The 19,396-nt window shown below is 43.5% G+C and overlaps 1 protein-coding gene across 1 annotated transcript in view; it reads right to left on the bottom strand.

Moving 5' to 3' along the window:
- Positions 1–4,246: 4,246 nt before the first annotated feature.
- Positions 4,247–19,396, bottom strand: part of UMPS (uridine monophosphate synthetase) — a 50,183-nt gene continuing 35,033 nt past the window's right edge. Inside the window, exon 6 of the mRNA XM_010834280.1 lies at positions 4,247–4,771. Coding sequence (XP_010832582.1) covers positions 4,602–4,771 — 170 coding nt within the window. The 3' untranslated portion in view covers positions 4,247–4,601. The remainder of the gene's footprint in view (positions 4,772–19,396) is intronic.

Below are 19,396 nucleotides of genomic sequence, written 5' to 3'. Positions count from 1 at the left end.
GAAGCATGGGACAGAGGGAGGAGAGGACAGAGAGGACACAGAAGTAGAGATAGTTCAGGAGAGGGAAAGGGAAAAAGGACAAAGGGAGGGGGGAAGTGTTGCCTGGATGAGGGCAGGAGGCCAGACTTACCGAACATGGTGACACTGAAAGATTCAATTGGTCACTTGTCACCCATGGAGAAGCTGTGTTCAGTATTCCCAGAGGTGCCCAGATTCTGTCCCCAGAAGGGGACAAGCCCCACGTTGGGCACCACAAAGTATGTTACCAGCTAGGGTTCTTGACCTCCTGAATCAATAGAAATTAATCAGAGGCCAGACAAGAAATTCAGGCAAGGCTTTATTGAGGTCCCGGCTGCAGCAGGGGCAAGGGAGAACAATCAACAGGTTCTCTTGCTTGCTTGCTTCTGGGTGGAGTGGGGATGGGGGTTGGCTTGTTCCTTATATGGGATGAGGGTAGGCGTGTGTCCAGGGGTTGGGCTGGAGGGGTGGTCTGCCCACCCCTTAGGTGGTATTGTGTGCAGGGGCCATGCGCAGCTCCCTGCTTTTGCTTCTGACCCCCTGCTTTTTGGCTCCAGGCTTTTCAAAAGTGGCAGCTGGGTTTTTGGTCCCTTTGTATCTTTTGTCCAGAATTTGCCTCAATTGCACATGTGCTCAGCCCCATACAGTTTCTTTGTATTTTGTGGTCTGAGGAGAGATGTGTCTGGGTGCTGATATTGTAGCACTGCAGCAAAGGGGCCCAGGTCTCGGCAGTGGAAGGAAAGACTAGCTGTGTGTCTCAGGATGGTATGGAAGTACCTTTGAACCTTTAGTAAGTTCCTTAATGACTGGGATGATGTATATCGGGTTGACTCCGTGTTCAATAAATTGACGCTTTTCGACCCCATGGACTATACAGTCCATAGAATCCTCCAGATCAGAATACTGGAGTGGGTAGCCTTTCCCTTCTCCAGGGGATCTTCCCAACCCAGGGACTGAACCCAGGTCTCCTACTCTTGCCTGGAGAATCCCATGGACAGAGGAGCCTGGTGGGCTACAGTCCATGGGGTCGCTAAGAGTCGGGCACGACTGAGCGACTTCACTTTCACTTTTCACTTTCATGCATTGGAGAAGGAAATGGCAACCCACTCCAGTGTTCTTGCCTGGAGAATCCCAGGGACGGGGGAGCCTGGTGGGCTGCCCTCTATGAGGTCGCACAGAGTCGGACACGACTGAGGCGACTTAGCAGCAGCAGTAGCAGAGAGCTTTCAAACTCAAGTTTCCTAAGATTCTGGGATATATATAGTCACTGCATCAGTGGGTGACTGGTCCCAGTATTGCCAGATTCCTCCCCTTGCACCCACCCACCCCACCCCCGCCCACCTGCACACTCCCAGCCTCCCCCAGCGAGCCTTTCCATGAATCGGAGCACTGAGGTGTGCCATGAATGCTCACAGCCAGGCTGCCACAGCTGGATGGATCATGTGGCTGGGCTCAGGATTCCTGGTTGTGATGGGCCTTTCTCAAGCCCAGGTGATTCCCTCCCTTTGCAAGGGATTATTCCTCGAGATGCTTATAAATTTTCCGTCCTTGAAATTCAGTCATATTGACAGACGTGCCCAGGTGTACACCTTTGTCCGTAACACCAACCTTGAACTTAGTGGGCCCTTTGCTTCTGCGGACTCAAGTATTTTTTCGTGACTGTGGAAACTTTCCTCAATTATGATTACTTTCTGTCCTTACATTGTCTTTTCCTCTTTATATGCATGAAATCTGTTCTCTAAGCCTCTCATCTACTCCCTCATTATTTGCATTTCTTTGTCCCTTTGTTTTGAATTTTGGTATGTCTTCCACTTGACCTTCCCGCCCACAAATGTAGTTCTCAATATTATACCATCTTGAAATTTTTCCACCTAATTTTCACATTCAAATCATGGCAGAAATCTTCATTTCAGCGCCCACCCCTGCCCCGTGCTGGGGCCCCCCAACACACACAAACTGCCATCCTCCTCTTGTTATCCTGCAGTGGGTCTGCTTCCTGTGGCAGCCCCTCTTCCCCAGAAGGCCCTACGCTCACTTTAATTCAGAAGCACTTGCTGGGCCTGCTCCAGTTACTGCACTGAGCAGGTGAAATCCCTGCGCTCTTAGAGCTCATACCTATCACAGGTGGTTCTCTTTGCTTTCCTCCCCTGGTTCCTGGATTTCCTCAGGTACTTTCTTTCGTCCCCTTTCACCACCCCACCCCCGACCCCCCAGCCAGCACTTGACCCTCATGTAGCAGTAGACCTATCGTTGGTAGGAGGCCCACAGACTGTATCTATGGGCCAGCACTGCGGTGACCAGAACGGGCTGTCAGAAACCTCAGCTCCTCCCAAGGGCCATCCAGTTGGTGCTCTGACACCCACACACACGAGCATGCATCCTAGCCCTGAGCCTCCCCACTCTTGCTCCTGTGTCCACCCACCTCACAGGATCACGGGGGTGCTTCTGGGCCTTGCCTGCACGAACCCAGCAGCATTAGGTTCAGAAGAAGGTGAGTGCAAGCTGTGTCCTCAGGCTGCCATCCGCACCCTCCGGTGCCCGTTTTCCAGAGGCTGGTGGCGGTCCACATCAGCATGGGTGAGAGTGAGCCTGTGTTGCTCACAAGCTGGTTGTGAACAGTGTCTGTACGCCTGTAGCTCTAAACTGAGGAGAGGACCAGGGTTGTGAGGCTCGTGCAGCACTACACATCTGCTGCCCTTTGCTGTACTAAAGACCTGGAGTGGAGGAGAGGCCAGTGCTCGTATCGCCCACTCCCACTGCTCTCAGATGTCGTTCTGGGCGCCCTGTGAGGGCTGTCCCCACATTCTTCACTACGTCAGGTGTTTTCAATACTCCTTGACCACAAAAGGGCTGAACTATCAAAAATGCCTCTAAAATAGGTCTAGGCTGAATAGCCCGCTCACAGGTCCTGGACAGCCAAATTCTTCTTTGTCTTAGTCAATTTGTGCTTCAAAGTTTCATGATTCCAGAATGTCTGAGCTGGGCTTAGTCTTGAGAAACATCAAAATCACCTGAAGTACCTGTTAACAAATGCAGATTTCCAGGCCTCATCGCCTGTCTGCTAAACCAGTCTCTGATGGTGGGGCCCAGGTGGTTCTTTGATGCTCCTGAATTCCCTTCATTACCCCTGAGAAGGGGCCTGAGTGAACCTCAGTACCAGAAGTGCTTACGGCAGGAGGTGGAGACCCCACGACCGTCTTATTGCAGAAGAAAAATGTGACGAACCAGGGCGGTGATGCTCCAAGTGTGGTGCCTGCACCAGCATTAGCATCGCCTGAGTACTTGTTAGAAATGCAAACTTTCATGTCCTGTCCTAGAGCTACCCAGAGGCAGAAACACTGGAGCTGGGCCAGCATCTGACTGACTGAGATTCTACGTGATTCTGATGCATGCTGAAGTGCAAGAATCTCAGCACATTACTGCAAAGGTCTCTCAGCCTTGAGGTCACCAAGACTTTGAAGACAATTCCTAACTTTCAGCTCCTCCAGAGTAGCCCCAAGGTCACACCTCTTCCATTTCCTTCCAACCTTATTCTGTGATCATTTCCCTTTCCCAGAGGGGACTTCTCTGGAGCTGCAGCACTGGGACCCGAAGCTGAACTGGACTTTAGGGCAGAGGTGATTAAGTGTAGACTCTAAGATAAGCCCTAAATGGGGCCATTTCAAAATGATCATCTGAGCCCATATCCTTCACTCCCCTCTAAGATGCTTCCTGAACAGATCAATTTCTTTGGAGAACAGGCATCATCCAGAAACTGAGAATTTCTAGGAAAAAGTGCAGTTGTGGCCAGAATAAGAGGGCTGCCTAACTGCCGCATGTGTGAGGAAAGGTGGATGTGCCCAGCGCCTCCACTGTGGAAACCCAGATGTTTGTCACTACCAACTTCAACTCTGTTGCTGGGCTCCTTTCTATTTCGGAATCTGAAGGCTGACGTCTCTCTCTCTAGCAATGCCCTTTGGGACAATCATGTGGGATCCCCTGACAAACTTCCAGGTGAAACCTCAGACCTCTTGACACTGTTGTCTTTTTAAATAAATGAAAGAGCAGCTGCTCCATATGTAACAGAGAAGCCCTCTCCATGTTGCAATGAAAGCCAGACATTTTCGGGAGCAGTGCTGGGAGCTAGCACCATGTAGACACCTGGACTATTACTTTTAGGCAGAATGGCTAATATTTAAGTATTATTAGGGTACCACATTAGAGAATAAAGGACACAGAAATGTTGTACTAGTTTTAGGCTCTTTATGACCTAAAATTTCTGTCTCACGGCAATTAAAAGAATCAAAAGGTCTGATCTGGAGATGGTGGGGGGCACAGTCCTCCAATGTGACATTCTGACAGAACGGGGTGTGACTGCCTAACTACCATCAGTCTCAGTAAAGAAATCTTGAACGGATTACAGTGACAGTGTAGTGATCACAAGTCATTAGATATTTCCTGTAGACCACGGTAACTCCAGTTCCACACAGGACCCATGGAAAAATCCAAGCAGGATTAAAGGCTGCTTATTGTTTCAAGCCAGTAGCATCTTAGGAGTCCACGTATCTAGCTCCAGGGCCATCCCAAAAGCACATCCAAGAGGCTCAAACAGCAAGTCTACTCAAGTAAGCTTCCCAAGCAGCTTTTCTGTACATCTTGGCTGCTTCCAGCTGATCAGCTGATGCTATTATGCCCCGGCCCACAATGATGATATCAGAGCCTCGTTTGCCGATGACTTCTTGTGGGCTGTGGTACTGCTGGCCGAGATTATCACCTAAAACACAGAGAAGTCTGTTTAATACAGAAAATGAAAAAAACCTGAAACGTCACCTTTCTGAGAAGTATCTAACCTGATTTAAATAAGAATATGCTCTTGTTCACCATGCCCCTTCTACACAGCAACTGAATAAAGGCAGGTGAAGAGACTCTTAAACTGGCCAGAGATCTCCACAGTGGAAACAGATGCTCACCAATTCCTTTTTGATGTCTAATTTTAGAGCATTTACACTTTAACAGTATAAAAAAAAAATTTATTTTGCCCTAAAAGGTTCAATACTAAATATAATGCAATAAAAAGTACCTCACAATTCAAGACTATCTAGTATACATTTTAGAATCACTGTGCCACGCTGTTGGAAAAGTCCTCATAAGGCATCTGCCCTGACCACAACCACATGTGTGAAGCTTTCCCTGCAACTCTACCAAATGCTTCGATTATGTACAGATCCTAATTCTTAATTCTGGCTTTTTTTTTTTAAGAATTGTTTTTTACTGAAGTGTAACTGACACATGACATTAGTTTCAGGTGTACATCATGACTCAGTATTTGGACACATTATACATTATGAATGTATTTGGAAACAGTATTTGGATACATCATCACAGTAAGTCTAGTCAACACGTGGAAAGGTCTGACAGAATGTGGTCCACTGGAGAAGGGAATGGCAAACCACTTCAGTATTCTTGCCTTGAGAACCCCATGAACAGTATGAAAAGGCAAAATGATAGGATACTGAAAGAGGAACTCCCCAGGTCAGTAGGTGCCCAATATGCTACTGGAGATCAGTGGAGAAATAACTCCAGAAAAAATGAAAGGATGGAGCCAAAGCAAAAACAATACCCAGTTGTGTATGTGACTGCTGATAGAAGCAAGGTCCGATGCTGTAAAAAGCAATATTGCATAGGAACCTGGAATGTTAGGTCCATGCTGCCACTGCTGCTAAGTCGCCTCAGTCGTGTCCGACTATGTGTGACCCCATAGACGGCAGCCCACCAGGCTCCCCCGTCCCTGGGATTCTCCAGGCAAGAACACTGGAGTGGGTTGCCATTTCCTTCTCCAATGCATGAAAGTGAAAAGTGAAAGTGAAGTCGCTCAGTCGTGTCCAACTCCTAGAGACCCCATGGACTGCAGCCTACCAGGCTCCTCCATCCATGGGATTTGCCAGGCAAGGAATCAAGGCAAATTGGAAGTGGTCAAACAGGAGATGGCAAGAGTGAACGTTGACATTCTAGGAATCAGCAAACTAAAATGGACTAGAATGGGTGAATTTAACTCAGATGACCATTATATCTCCTACTAAGGGCAGGAATCCCTTAGAAGAAATGGAGTAGCCATCATAATCAACAAAAGAGTCCGAAATGCAGTACTTGGATGCAATCTCAAAAACAACAGAATGATCTCTCTGTTTGTTCCCAAAGCAAACCATTCAACATCACAGTAATCCAAGTCTATGCCCCAACCAGTAACGCTGAAGAAGCTGAAGTTGAACGGTTCTATGAAGACCTACAAGACCTTTTAGAACTAACACCCAAAAAAGATGTCCTTTTCATTATAGGGGACTGGAATGCAAAAGTAGGAAGTCAAGAAACACCTGGAGTAACAGGCAAATTTGGCCTTGGAAGACGGAATGAAGCAGGGCAAAGGCTAATAGAATTTTGCCAAGAGAACACACTGGTCATAGCAAACACCCTTTTCCAACAACACAAGAGAAGACTCTACACATGGACATCACCAGATGGTCAACACTGAAATCAGATGGATTATATTCTTTGCAGCCAAAGATGGAGAAGCTCTATACAGTCAACAAAAACAAGACCGGGAGCTGACTGTGGCTCAGATCATGAACTCCTTATTGCCAAATTCAGACTTAAATTGAAGAAAGTAGGGAAAACCACTAGACCATTCAGGTATGACCTAAATCAAATCCCTTATGATTATACAGTGGAAGTGAGAAATAGATTTAAGGGCCTAGATCTGATAGATAGAGTGCCTGATGAACTATGGACGGAGGTTTGTGACATTGTACAGGAGACAGGGATCAAGACCATCCCCATGGAAAAGAAATGCAAAAAAGCAAAATGGCTGTCTGAGGAGGCCTTACAAATAGCTGTGAAAAGAAGTGAAAAGCAAAGGAGAAAAGGAAAGATATAAGCATCTGAATGCAGAGTTCCAAAGAATAGCAAGAAGAGATAAGAAAGCCTTCCTCAGTGATCAATGCAAAGGAATAGAGGAAAACAACAAAATGGGAAAGACTAGAGATCTCAAGACAATTAGAGATACCAAGGGAACATGCAAAGATGGGCTCAATAAAGGACAGAAATGGTATGGACCTAACAGAAGCAGAAGATATTAAGAGGAGGTGGCAAGAATACACAGAAGAACTGTACGAAAAAGATCTTCATGACCAAGATAATCATGATGGTGTGATCACTCACCTAGAGCCAGACATCCTGGAATGTGAAGTCAAGTGGGCCTTAGAAAGCATCACTACGAACAAAGCTAGTGGAGGTGATGGAATTCCAGTGGAGCTATTTCAAATCCTGAAAGATGATGCTGTGAAAGTGCTGCACTCAATATGCCAGCAAATTTGGAAAACTCAGCAGTGGCCACAGGACTGGAAAAGGTCAGTTTTCATTCCAATCCCAAAGAAAGGCAATGCCAAAGAATGCTCAAACTACCGCACAATTGCACTCATCTCACACACTGGTAAAGTAATGCTCGAAATTCTCCAAGCCAGGCTTCAGCAATACCTGAACCGTGAACTTCATGATGTTCAAGCTGGTTTTAGAAAAGGCAGAGGAACCAGAGATCAAATTGCCAACATCCACTGAATCATGGAAAAAGCAAGAGAGTTCCAGAAAAACATCTATTTCTGCTTTATTGATTATGCCAAAGCCTTTGACTGTGTGGATCACAATAAACTGTGGAAAATTCTGAAAGAGATGGGAATACCTGACCACTGACCTGCGTCTTGAGAAATCTGTATGCAGGTCAGGAAGCAACAGTTAGAACTGGACATGGAACAACAGACTGGTTCCAAATAGGAAAAGGAGTACGTCAATATTGTCACCCTGCTTATTTAACTTCTATGCAGAGTACATCATGAGAAACACTGGGCTGGAAGAAGCACAAGCTGGAATCAAGACTGCTGGGAGAAATTTCAATAACCTCAGATATGCAGATGACACCACCCTTATGGCAGAAAGTGAAGAGGAACTACAAAGCCTCTTGATGAAAGTGAAAGAGGAGAGAGAAAAAGTTGGCTTAAAGCTCAACATTCAGAAAGGAAGATCATGGCATCTGGTCCCATCACTTCATGGGAAACAGTGGAAACAGTATCAGACTTTATTTTTTGGGGCTCCAAAATCACGGCAGATGGTGAGTGACAGCAGCCATGAAATTAAAAGATGCTTACTCCTTGGAAGGAAAGTTATGACCAACCTAGATGGCATATTGAAAAGCAGAGACATTAGTTTGCCAACAAAGGTCCATCTAATCAAGGCTATGGTTTTTCCAGTGGTCATGTATGGATATGAGAGTTGGGCTGTGAAGAAAGCTGAGCACCGAAGAATTGATGCTTTTGAACTGTGGTGTTGGAGAAGCCTCTTGAGAGTCCCTTGGACTGCAAAGAGATCCAACCAGTCCATTCTGAAGGAGATCAGCCCTGGGTGTTCTTTGGAAGGAATGATGCTAAATAAAGCTGAAACTCCAGTACTTTGGCCACCTCATGCAAAAAGTTGACTCATTGGAAAAGACTCTGATGCTGGGAGGGATTAGGGGCAGGAGAAGGGGACGACAGAGGATGAGATGGCTGGATGGCATCACTGACTCGATGGAAGTGAGTTTGAGTGAACTCCGGGAGTTGGTGATGGACAGGCAGGCCTGGCGTGCTGCGATTCATGGGGTCGCAAAGAGTCGGACACGACTGAGAGACTGAACTGAACTGAACTGAATGGGTCCAGGACTCCTCATCAGTGAGGTTCTACAGTTATCAGGTAGTATAGTTAGGAGTTCTTTCTCTGGACTCCATTATTCTTGACCACCTCTTAAAACTGGAGAAAATAGGTTAGTCCAGCAAGACTTAGAATTTCTCTCTAGTCACCCACTCTACCAAATGCACTCTGGAAAGTGCATCTGGGAAGGAAGAGGATATTTGGGAAGAAAAAACAAACTTTGTACAGCAAGTGTGAAAAAAATCTTAATTGTTGGGTCTGGGTGACAGGTATAGAAGTTCATTTACTGGCCTATTGTATGTTTGAAATTCTGCATAAATTCTATTTAACTGCACCACCACAGTGATAGATTACTGAGAGTGGCAAGTCCTTGGGGCTTCTCAGCCAGTACAGGACATGACTGAGCGACTGAACCAACTGACCTTATATAACCACAGAATTTTTTTTCTCTTGTGATAAGAACTTTTAAGATTTACAACTTTTAAACAGCAACAAATTTGGCATGCTGTACACTACATCCTCATGACTTACTCTGTAACTTCAAGTCTCTACCGTTTGACGCCCTTCGTCCATTCCATCTATCCCATCCATCCCACCCTAAAACTCTGGGAGCAAGGAGTCTGTTTTGTCTATGAGCTTGTTCTTTTGGTTTTTAGCTTACATATATAAGCGATCATATAGTATTTGTCTTTCTCTGACTTATTTCACTTAGCATAGTACCCTCAAGGGTATCCATCCATATTTTCACAAATCCTAAGGTTTCTTTTTTTAATAGCTGAGTGATACTCCATTGTGTGCATATACTGCATCTTCTCTGTCTGCTCACCCATCAGTGGGCACTTAGCTTGTTTCTGTATCTTGGCTGTGGTAAATACTGCTGTGAACATGGGGGTGCAGATATTTCTCTGAGTTAGGGTTTTTGTTTTCTTTGGATAAATACCCAGAAGTGGAGCTGCTGGATCATACGGTAGTTCTATTTTTAATTTTTTGAGGAACCTCCATACTGTTTCCCATAGGAGCTGCACCAATTTACATTCTCACATACAGTGCACAAGAGTTCCCTTTTCTCCACATCCTCACCAACACTTGTTATTTCTTGTGATAGTGGGCATCCTTGTTTTGTTTCTGATCATAGAGAAAAAGCTTTGATAGTAGTCATTCTAACAAGTGGGAGGTGGTGTCTCATTGTGTTTGCTTTGCATTTTCCTGATGATTAGTGATGCTGAGCATCTTTTCATGCATTTTTTGGCCATTTGTATTTTTTTTGAAAACTGTCTATTCAGATCCTTTGCCAATTTAAAAAATATTTACTTAGTATTTATTTTTATTTATTTGGCTGTGTTGGGTCTTGGTTGGGGCATGTGGGATCTTTAGTTGGGACATGTGGGATCTAGTTCCCTGATCAGGGATCAAACCTGGGTCCCCTGCTTTGGGAGCATGCAGTCTTGGCCACTGGACCACCAGGGAAGTCCCCTTTGCCAATTTTTTAATCTGATTGTTCTGTTGTTCTTATTGAGCTGTATGAGTTCTTTACATTTGTACACTAACCCCTTATCAGACTTATGATTTGGAAATACGTTCTATCATTCAGCAAGTGAAAGTGTTAGTTGCTCAGTCGTATCCAACCCTTTGTGACCCAAGGACTGTAGCCTGCCAGGCTCCTCTGTCCATGGGATTCTCCAGGCAAGAATACAGAGTGGATTGCCATTTCCTTCTCCAGAGGATCTTCCCAACCTAGGGATCAAACCCAGGTCTCTTGCACTGCAGGCAAACTCTTTACTGTCTGAGCCAGCAAGGAAACAATCATTCAGTAAGTTGCCTTTTTATTTGCTGGTTTCCTTTGCTGTGTGGAAGCTTTTAAGTTTGACGAAGTCCCACTTGTTCATTTCTGCTTTTGTTGTTTTGGAGTCAGATTTTTAAAAAATCATTGAGAAGACTGATGTAGCAATGATTACCACATATGTTTTATTCTAGTAACTTTACGGTTTCAGATTTTACATTCATGGCTTTAATCCATTTTGAATTAAGCTTTGTGTATGGTATAAGATAGTGGTCCAGTTTCATTCTTTTGCATGTGGCTAACCAGTCTTCCCAACACCACTGTATTGAAGAGGCCGTCCTATCCCCATTGTATATTCTTGGCTCTTTTCAAAAATTAATTGACCATATGTGTGTGGGTTAATTTCTGGGCTATTTTGTTCCGTTGATCTAGGTGTCTGCTTTGAAGTTTTGTAATGTGAAAGCAGGGAGTGTGATGCCTCCAGTTTCATTCTTCTTTCTCCAGACTGCTTTGGCTATTTGATGCCTTTTGTGATTCTGAAGAAATTTTAGGACTCTGTTCCATTTCTGTGAAAAGTGCTATTAGACTGTTAGTAGGGATTACACTGAATCTGTAGTTTGCTTTGGGTAATTCAGACATCTTTACAAGATTCTTCTGGTATATGAGCATGAAATATCTTTCCATTTCTTTGTGTGCTCATTGTCATTCAAAAATGATTGTCTTTATGGTTTTTAGTGTACAGGCCTTTCACCTCCTTGGTTAAATTTACTTGTAGGTATTTTTTCTGATGCAATTGTAAATGGGATTGTTTTCTTAATTTCTGATTGTTAGTGTATAAAAATGCAACAGATTTTTGACCTTGTATCTTGTAACTTAACTGAATTTGTGTATTAGTTCTAACAGTTTTTTTGAGTCTGTAGGGTTTCCTATATATAGTAATGTCTTCTACAAACAGTGACAGTTTTCCAATTCAGATACTTTCTGTTATACTTTTTCTTGACTAATTTCTCTGGCTAGGATCTCCAAAACTAACTTGAATAAAAGTGGGCACTGCTGTTGTGTTTTTGATTTTAGAGGAAAACCTTTCACCTTTTTTGGTATGATGTTGGCTGTGGCCTTAATTATGTTGAGGTAAGTTCTCTCTATAGCCACTTTGTTAGGAGTCTTTCTCATAAATGGATGTTGAATTTTGTCAAATACGTTTTCTGCATCTATTGAGTCTCTCTTCTTCCTTCTGTTGTTTTCCTCCACTGCATATGAGTTTCTTTAGTGGTATGCTTAGATTCCTTTCTCTTCATCTTCTGCTTATCTGCTATAGGATTGTGCTTTCCATGTGGTTTATTATATATTCTATTTTCAGTTGATAACTTAAGTTTGACTGCATTCTAAATCTCTACATGTTCATTCCCTCCACAAAGTTTTGTTTTTGATGCCACATTTTACATCTTTTTGTCTTACATTTTAATTAATTCTATAGTTGTAATTATTTTCACTACTTTTGCCTCTAAGTGGTTGATCCACTGCTGCTGCTAAGTCACTTCAGTCATGTCCGACTCTGTGCAACCCCAAAGATGGCAGCCCACCAGGTTCCCCCGTCCCTGGGATTCTCCAGGCAAGAACACTGGAGTGGGTTGCCATTTCCTTCTCCAATGTGTGAAAGTGAAGTCGCTCAGTCGTGTCTGACTCTTAGCGACCCCATGGACTGCAGCCTACCAGGCTCCTCCGTCCATGGGATTTGCCAGGCAAGAGTACTGGAGTGGGGTGCCATCGCTTTCTCCGGGTTGGTCCACTCACTACCTTGACTATATATTTGCTTTTTCAGAGAAACTTACTCTTTCCTAAGTTTTCTTGTTACTAATTAGCACCCTTTCTTTTCAGCCTAAAGAAGTCCTTTTAACATTTCTTGTAAAGCCAGTGTAGCAATGCTTGAACTCATTTAGACTTGCTAATCTGGAAAACTCTTCAATTCTGAATAACTCTGCTGGGTAGAGTTCTTTGTTACAAGGTTTTTTTTCTTCACACTTCCGCTATATTACGCCACTGCTTTCTGATCTGCAAAGTTTCTGCTGAAAATTCTGCTGATAGTCTCATGGGGGGTCAGTTGTATATAGGAAGTTTTTCTCTTGCTGCTTTAAGATTCTCTTCTTATCTTTAGCTTTTGGTGCTTTTAATTAAACGTGTCTTGATGTGGGTTTCTTTGGGCTCATCTCATCTGGAACACTCTGGGCTTTCTGCATCTGGATGTCCATTTCCTTCCCTTGAGTAGGGAAGTTTTCAGCCGTTATTTCATCAAGTAAGTTTCTAGCCTTTCTCCATCTTTTCTTCTTGGGACTCCTAAAATGAGAATGTCAGTCTGCCTGATGCATCCCATAAGTCTTTTAAGCTATCTTTAGTTTTTTCTTTTTTTGGTTTCTGTCCCGATTGGGTAAGTTCCACTGCCTTTTCCTCAAGATCCTTTGCTTCACCCGGTCTACTAGTGAACCACTCTACTGTATTTTCAGTTATGTTATTGTATTCCTCAGCTCTGTGACTAGTATTTTCCACCTCTCTTGAAGTTGAGTTTGGGGAGCATCTTTATGACCATTACTTTGAACTCATTATTAGGTAAATTACTTATCTCCATTTCATTAAGGTTTTTTCCCCTGAGGCTTGTATCTTATTCTTTCATTTGGAATACATGCCTCTGTTTCTTCATTCTGCTTTTCTCTGGGTTGGTTTCTATGCATTAGATGAAACAAGTGTCTCTCCCAGTCTTGAAGGAATAGCCTCATGTATGAGATGAACCTTGTCATTCAACCCTTCCCTAGCTCCTGGTTGTTTCTCAAATCTTCTGATTGTCAAAGCAGCCTATGATATTTGTAATAGCTCCCAGTAACTGAGGGTGTGCCAAGACTTATCAGTGTCCCAGAGAGAAGGGGGTCTCAGTTAAGCACCTAGATTCATTCTCTGGTTGCCATGGCTAGGACTTTCAAATCTGTGTTGAATAAAAGTGGTGAATAAAAGTGGCAAGAGTGGACATCCTTGCCTTGTTCCTGATCTTAGAGGAAATGCTTTCAGCTTTTTACCGCTGTGATTTTGTCATATATGGCCTTTAATATGTTGAAGCAGGTTCCCTCTATGCCCACATTCTAGAGAGTCTTCATCATAAATGGGTGTTGAATTTTGTCAAAAGCTTTTTCTGCATCGATTGAGATGATCATATGGTTTTTATTCTCAATTTGTTGATGTGTTATATTACATTGATTGATTTGTGGATACTGAAAAACCCTTGCATCCCTGGAATAAATCCCACTTGGTCGTGGTGTATGATCCTGTTAATGTATGGTTGGGTTCAGTTTGCTAGTATTTTGTTAAAGATTTTTGTGCCTATATTCATCGGGATACTGGCCTGTAATTTTATTTTTTTTTGTGGTATCTTTGTCTGATTTTGGTATCAGGGTGATTGGCAGCCTCTTAGAATGAATTTGGGAGTGTTCCTTCCTCTGCAGTTTTTGGGAATAGTTTCAGAAGGACAGGTAACTTTTTCTAAATTTGCTAGAACTCAACTATGAAGCCAAGCCATCTGGTCACAGATTTTTGTTGGGAGTGTTTTTTTTACTCAGTTTTAATTTTAGTACTTGTGATTGGTCTTTCGTATTTTCTATTTCTTATTTGTTCAGTCCTGGGGGCTTGTATCTTTCTAAAAATTTGTCCATTTCTTCTAGAGTGTCCATTTCATTGGTGTATAATTGCTTGTAGTAGTCTCTCATGAGCCTTTGAATTTCTGTGGTGTCTGTGGTAACTTCTATTTTCTTTTGTATCCATTCAAGCAGTCTGTTTTCTGGTTGGAGCATTTAATCCATTACACTTAATAATTCACTTTAATTATTGATATGTATGTTCATACTGCCATTTTGTTAATTGCTTTGGATTTTTGTTCATAGACCTTCTTTTGTTCTCTTGTGATTTTACGACTATCTTTAGTGTTGTGTTTGGATTCCTTTTTCTTTTTTGTGTGTGTACTACTGTAGATTTTCAGTTTGCCATTAACATGAGGTTTTATACAGCTCACTCGCACGCACGCTCTCTCTCTCTCTATACACACACACACACACAATTGTTTTAAGTTGTTAGCCTCAATTTCAAATGCATTTCTAATATCTTACATTTGTACTCTTTTCATGATTTCTGGTTTTGATATCAGATTTGTATGTGGATGATTTCCTATCTTTATATATGCCTTTATTGGTGAGTTTTCCCACTCATAATATTCTTATTTCTACCTGGGGCCTTTTCTTTTCCATCCTTTAGCATTTGTTGTAAAGCTGTTTTGATGGTGCTGAATAAAGCTTCTGATTTCTCTAATGTGAATAAGTGCCTTTCTGTGTAGAGTATTCTTGGTTGTAAGTTTTTAATCTTTCATAATTTTAAATGTATCATACCACTCCCTTCTGGCCTGCAGAACTTCTGCTGAAAAATCAGCTGATAACTTTATGGGGATTCCCTTTTATGCTGTTTGTTGCTTTTAATATTTTCTCTTAGTTTGATTAATGTCTCTCAGTGTGTTCCTCCTTGGGTTTATCCTGTATGGGACTCTGTGCTTCCTGGACTTGAGTATCTCCTTTCCCATTTTGGGAAGGTTTTTGGACATTCTCTCTTAAAATGTTTTCTAAGGTCCTTTCTTTCTCCCTCTGGGACCACTATAAAGTGAATGCTGGTGCATTTCATGTTGTTCCAGAGGTCTCCGTCCTCATATCTTTTCATTTTTCTTTCTTCTCTTCCACAGCAATGATTTCCACTAATTTTTCAGTTTGTTCCATTTGTTCTATTGCCTCAATTTATCTGCTGCTGATTTCTATGTATTTTTTATCTGTTCTCAAAAGCTTCTTTTTTTTTCTTTTTGGCTATACCATGCATCCTAATTCCCCAACCAGGGATCGAACCCATGACCCCTGCACTGGAAGCACAGAATGTAAATCACTGGACCACGAGGGAGTCTCCTAGCTCTTTAATAAACGTGTCTTGTATCAGTTTGTGCCTCCATTCTTTTTGAGGTATTGGATCATCTTTACTTTGATACCATTACTCTTAATTCTTTTTCAAGTAGACTGCCTATCTTCACTTCACTCAGTTGTTCCTTCATCTGAAATGTATTTCTTAGCCATCTGATTTTGTCCGATTTTCCGTGTTTGTGGTCTATTTTCTTCAGACTGCAGGACTGTAGCTCTTGCTTCTGGTGTCCATACTGTGGTGGGTGAGCTTGCTCCAGGGGTCATGCAGATTTTCTCGAGGGAGGGATGGGTGCTTGCCCACTGGTGGGTCTTATGTCTGGTGAGCAGGGCTATCTCAAGAAGTACGTTTACAGGTAACTGTGGAGTCAGGAGGACTTTAAGCAGCCTGTTTGCTGAGGGCTGAGTCTGTGTCTCTACCTGCAAGGTGTTTGGCCTGAGGTGTCCCAGCACTGGAGCCTACAGGCTGTTTTGGGGGCCAGGCCTTGCCAAAATGGTGACCTCTGGGAGAGCTCACACTGATGAATACTTCCTAGAAACTCGGCCACCAGTTAACTTGCCCCCACAGTGAGCCACAGCCAACCTGCACCTTCTCCCAGGGACCCTCCACATTGCTTTCCTCTGGGTCCAAGTGCGTGTGAAACCTTGTGTGTGCCCCCCAAGAGTGGAGTTTGTTTCCCCAGTCCTATGGAGCTGTTGCAAGCAAGCCCACTGACCCCTGCAGTGGAAGTTCAGAGTCGAAACCACTGGACCACCAGGGAAGTCCTCCAGCTCTTTACTAGACATTTCTTGCATCAGTTTGCGCCTCCATTCATAGGCAAATACTCTGGGGCTCCTTGTCTAGCGTCAGGAAAAGGAGGCTGGGGAGCCTTATGCAGGGCTCAGAACTCCTATGGGAAAACCTCTGTGATATAATTATTTTCCAATCTGTGGGTCACCCACCTGGCAGGTATGAGATTTAATTATAAGGTATAAGCGCCCCTCTACCGTTTATTTGTGGCTCCTTCTTTATCTTCGGGTGTAGAATATCTTTTTTGGTAGGTTCATGTCTTTGTTGTTGACGGCTGTTCAGCAGTTGTGATTCTGGTGTTTTCATGAGAGGTGAGCTTAACTCCTTCTACTTTACCACTTTGTCTCCATCCCTGGCAAAATCTTTTGAAGTCTGCAAATACATAGTCCTGCAGGACTGCAAGCATTACGTCCTGCTGGCCCCCAGATAAGTTCTTTACTAGGTGATAAACAGCGGCAATGACGCACAAGCAGAGCACAAAGATGGTGTCCACCAGATTATGCTCTCCTGAAAACACCCTCTTTAACAAAGGCTGTGCTCCTGGGTCTGCTGCCTCCTGCTGTGCCCTGGGGGTGGTGGCTATTTAAGAACTCCCTCTCTGTTGATGATAGTTCAGTGAAACCTGCAAGTGTAACCCACTGGTCACAAGAACCAGCCCATGCAAATATATCCCTCAATGGAAGCTATAAAAACCAGGGTCCCAATCAGGGATGTAAGTCCCTTTTTGGGAGATAACAGTGAGCTGGAATGTGGAGAGAGACAGCACAATGATTGTGTCCACAGCCTCTTTTCCCTGAGAGGACTTCCACGGGGCCACTAGGTATCTGCCCCACAGGCCTCTTTCACACACCCTCTTTGTGGGTGCTATCTGTGCAGTGTTGGGGGATGCCAAGTACTGTCTCTACAGCTCTTATTATCATGGGACCAAACATAAGCTCTCCTGACCTTCAGAGCCCAGTAATCAAGGGGTGTTCCTTGAGCAGCAGCTGCAAATATCAGGGCACATGTAAACGCTCCTTCCAGGAGATAATGCTGTTCGTCAGCAGTTCAGCAAAGGGATAGTGTGAAGATGGTGCCCACTGGTCTCCATCCCTGGAGGGAATTCCCACAAGCTCTTCAAGGTATGTGTTAAATTAGATGCCTACCCCTTAGATCAACTCTTAAACATTAGCAATGAGCCTTTACTTCAAGTCTGAGGATGGGCTGCCTCTGAGTTGGGCCCTGAGCCAGGTGAGTCTTAGATCACTAGTCTTGTGAGTCTTGTCAACATGAGCCCAATTGGGTTTCAGAGCTAGATGTTTTTGGGGCTCATCTCTCAGGTTCAAGTTTTAAAAAAGTTGGGATGCCTGATGTGGAGTTCAAACCCTTTGCTCCTCAGAAAAAGCTCTGGGTTTTGAGTTCCACTTTGTATCTGGGTCTCCATACCAGGGGCGAAGACCCAATATCAAGATGGTTTTCTTGTTTGCTTACTGTACTGTGCTCAGCCAGCTCTTAGGTTTTATCAAGAGGAAACTGTTACACAGGTAGTTACAGACTCAGCATATCTGGGAGGAGGTTGGCTCAGGATTAGCCTACATTGCCATCTTGAACCCCATTTTTCCCTTCCTTTTAAATTCTGCTATTCCAGAAGACTTCTGATAAGTGGCATATCATTATCTTTCAAATCCAAGATGCTTTAAAAATCCCAGATCCTAACTGTACTATCTACTTGAAAACTATGGCAGCTTCCAATAAATATTACTAATTAACAAGCCGAGTACTCTATGCCAAGACATTGTGCTAAGTGCTTTGCACACATTATCTTTTAAGCCTCTCAACAACTCTGAGGTTCAGAGTTGTTATCCACATTTTACAGATCAAGAAAATGAGACCGAAACAAGGGAAGTGATTTGTCTAAAGATACTGTAAGGGCTAGGAATCCAAATCCAACCAACTCATAAAATGTTTAGCACAAATATAGGGTTTAAAATAAAAATTGTCAAGTACTTTCTTATTTAGTTGCTAAGTTGTGTCTACCTCTTCTGCCATTGGATGGACTGCAGTCCTCCAGGCTCCTCTGTCCATGGGATTTCCCAGGCAAGAATACTGGTGCGGGTGAACATTTCCTTCTCCAGGGGAATCTTCCTGACCTAGGGGTGGAATGTGCTTGGTGGGTGGATTCTTTACCACTCACCCACCTGAGAAGTCCATCAAGCTACTAGAGCAACTCTTTAGTCACTCAGTCTTGTCCGACTCTTTGAGACCCCAGGGACTGCAGCATGCGGCAACTCTTTAGTCACTCAGTCTTGTCCGACTCTTTGAGACCCCAGGGACTGCAGCATGCGAGGCCTCCCTGTCCATCACCAACTCTTAGAGTTTACTCACATTCTGTCCATTGAGTAAGTGATGCCATCCAACCATCTCATGGTCTGTTGTCCCCTTCTCCTCCACCTTCAATCTTTCCCAATGAGTCAGTTCTTTGCATCAGGTGGCCAAAGTTTGGAGTTTTCCTTCAGCATCAGTCCTTCCTATGAATATTCAGGACTGATTTCCTTTAGGATGGACTGCTTGGATCTCCTTGCAGCAAAGGGACTCTCAAGAGTCCTTTCCAACGCCACAGTTCAAAGCATAAATTCTTCATTGCTCAGCTTTTTTTATGGTCCAACTCTCATATCCATACATGACTACTGGAAAAGCCACAGCTTTGACTAGACAGACCTTTGCTGGCGAAGTAATGTCTCTGCTTTTTAATATGCTGTCTCGGTTGGTCATAACTTTTCTTCCAAGGAACAAGAGTCTTAATTTCATGGCTGCAGTCACTATTTGGGGGGGCTCCGAAATTACTACAGATAAAGTCTCTCACTGTTTCCCCATCTATTTGCCATGAAGTGATGGGACTGGATGCCATGATCTTAGTTTTCTGAAATGTTGAGCTTTAAGCCAACTTTTTCACTCTCCTCTTTCACTTTCATCAAGAGGCTCTTTAGTTCTTCTTTGCTTTCTTCCATAAGGGTGATATCATCTGCATATCTGAGGTTATTGATATTTCTCCTGGCAATCTTGATTCCAGCTTGTGCTTCTTCCAGCCCAGCATTTCTCATGATGTACTCTGCATAGAAGTTAAATAAG

This window comes from Bison bison, unplaced genomic scaffold (assembly GCF_000754665.1).
Source record: "Bison bison bison isolate TAMUID 2011002044 unplaced genomic scaffold, Bison_UMD1.0 scf7180017864032, whole genome shotgun sequence".
Taxonomy (NCBI): domain Eukaryota; kingdom Metazoa; phylum Chordata; class Mammalia; order Artiodactyla; family Bovidae; genus Bison; species Bison bison.
This window is presented reverse-complemented; position numbering and strand designations above follow the sequence as displayed.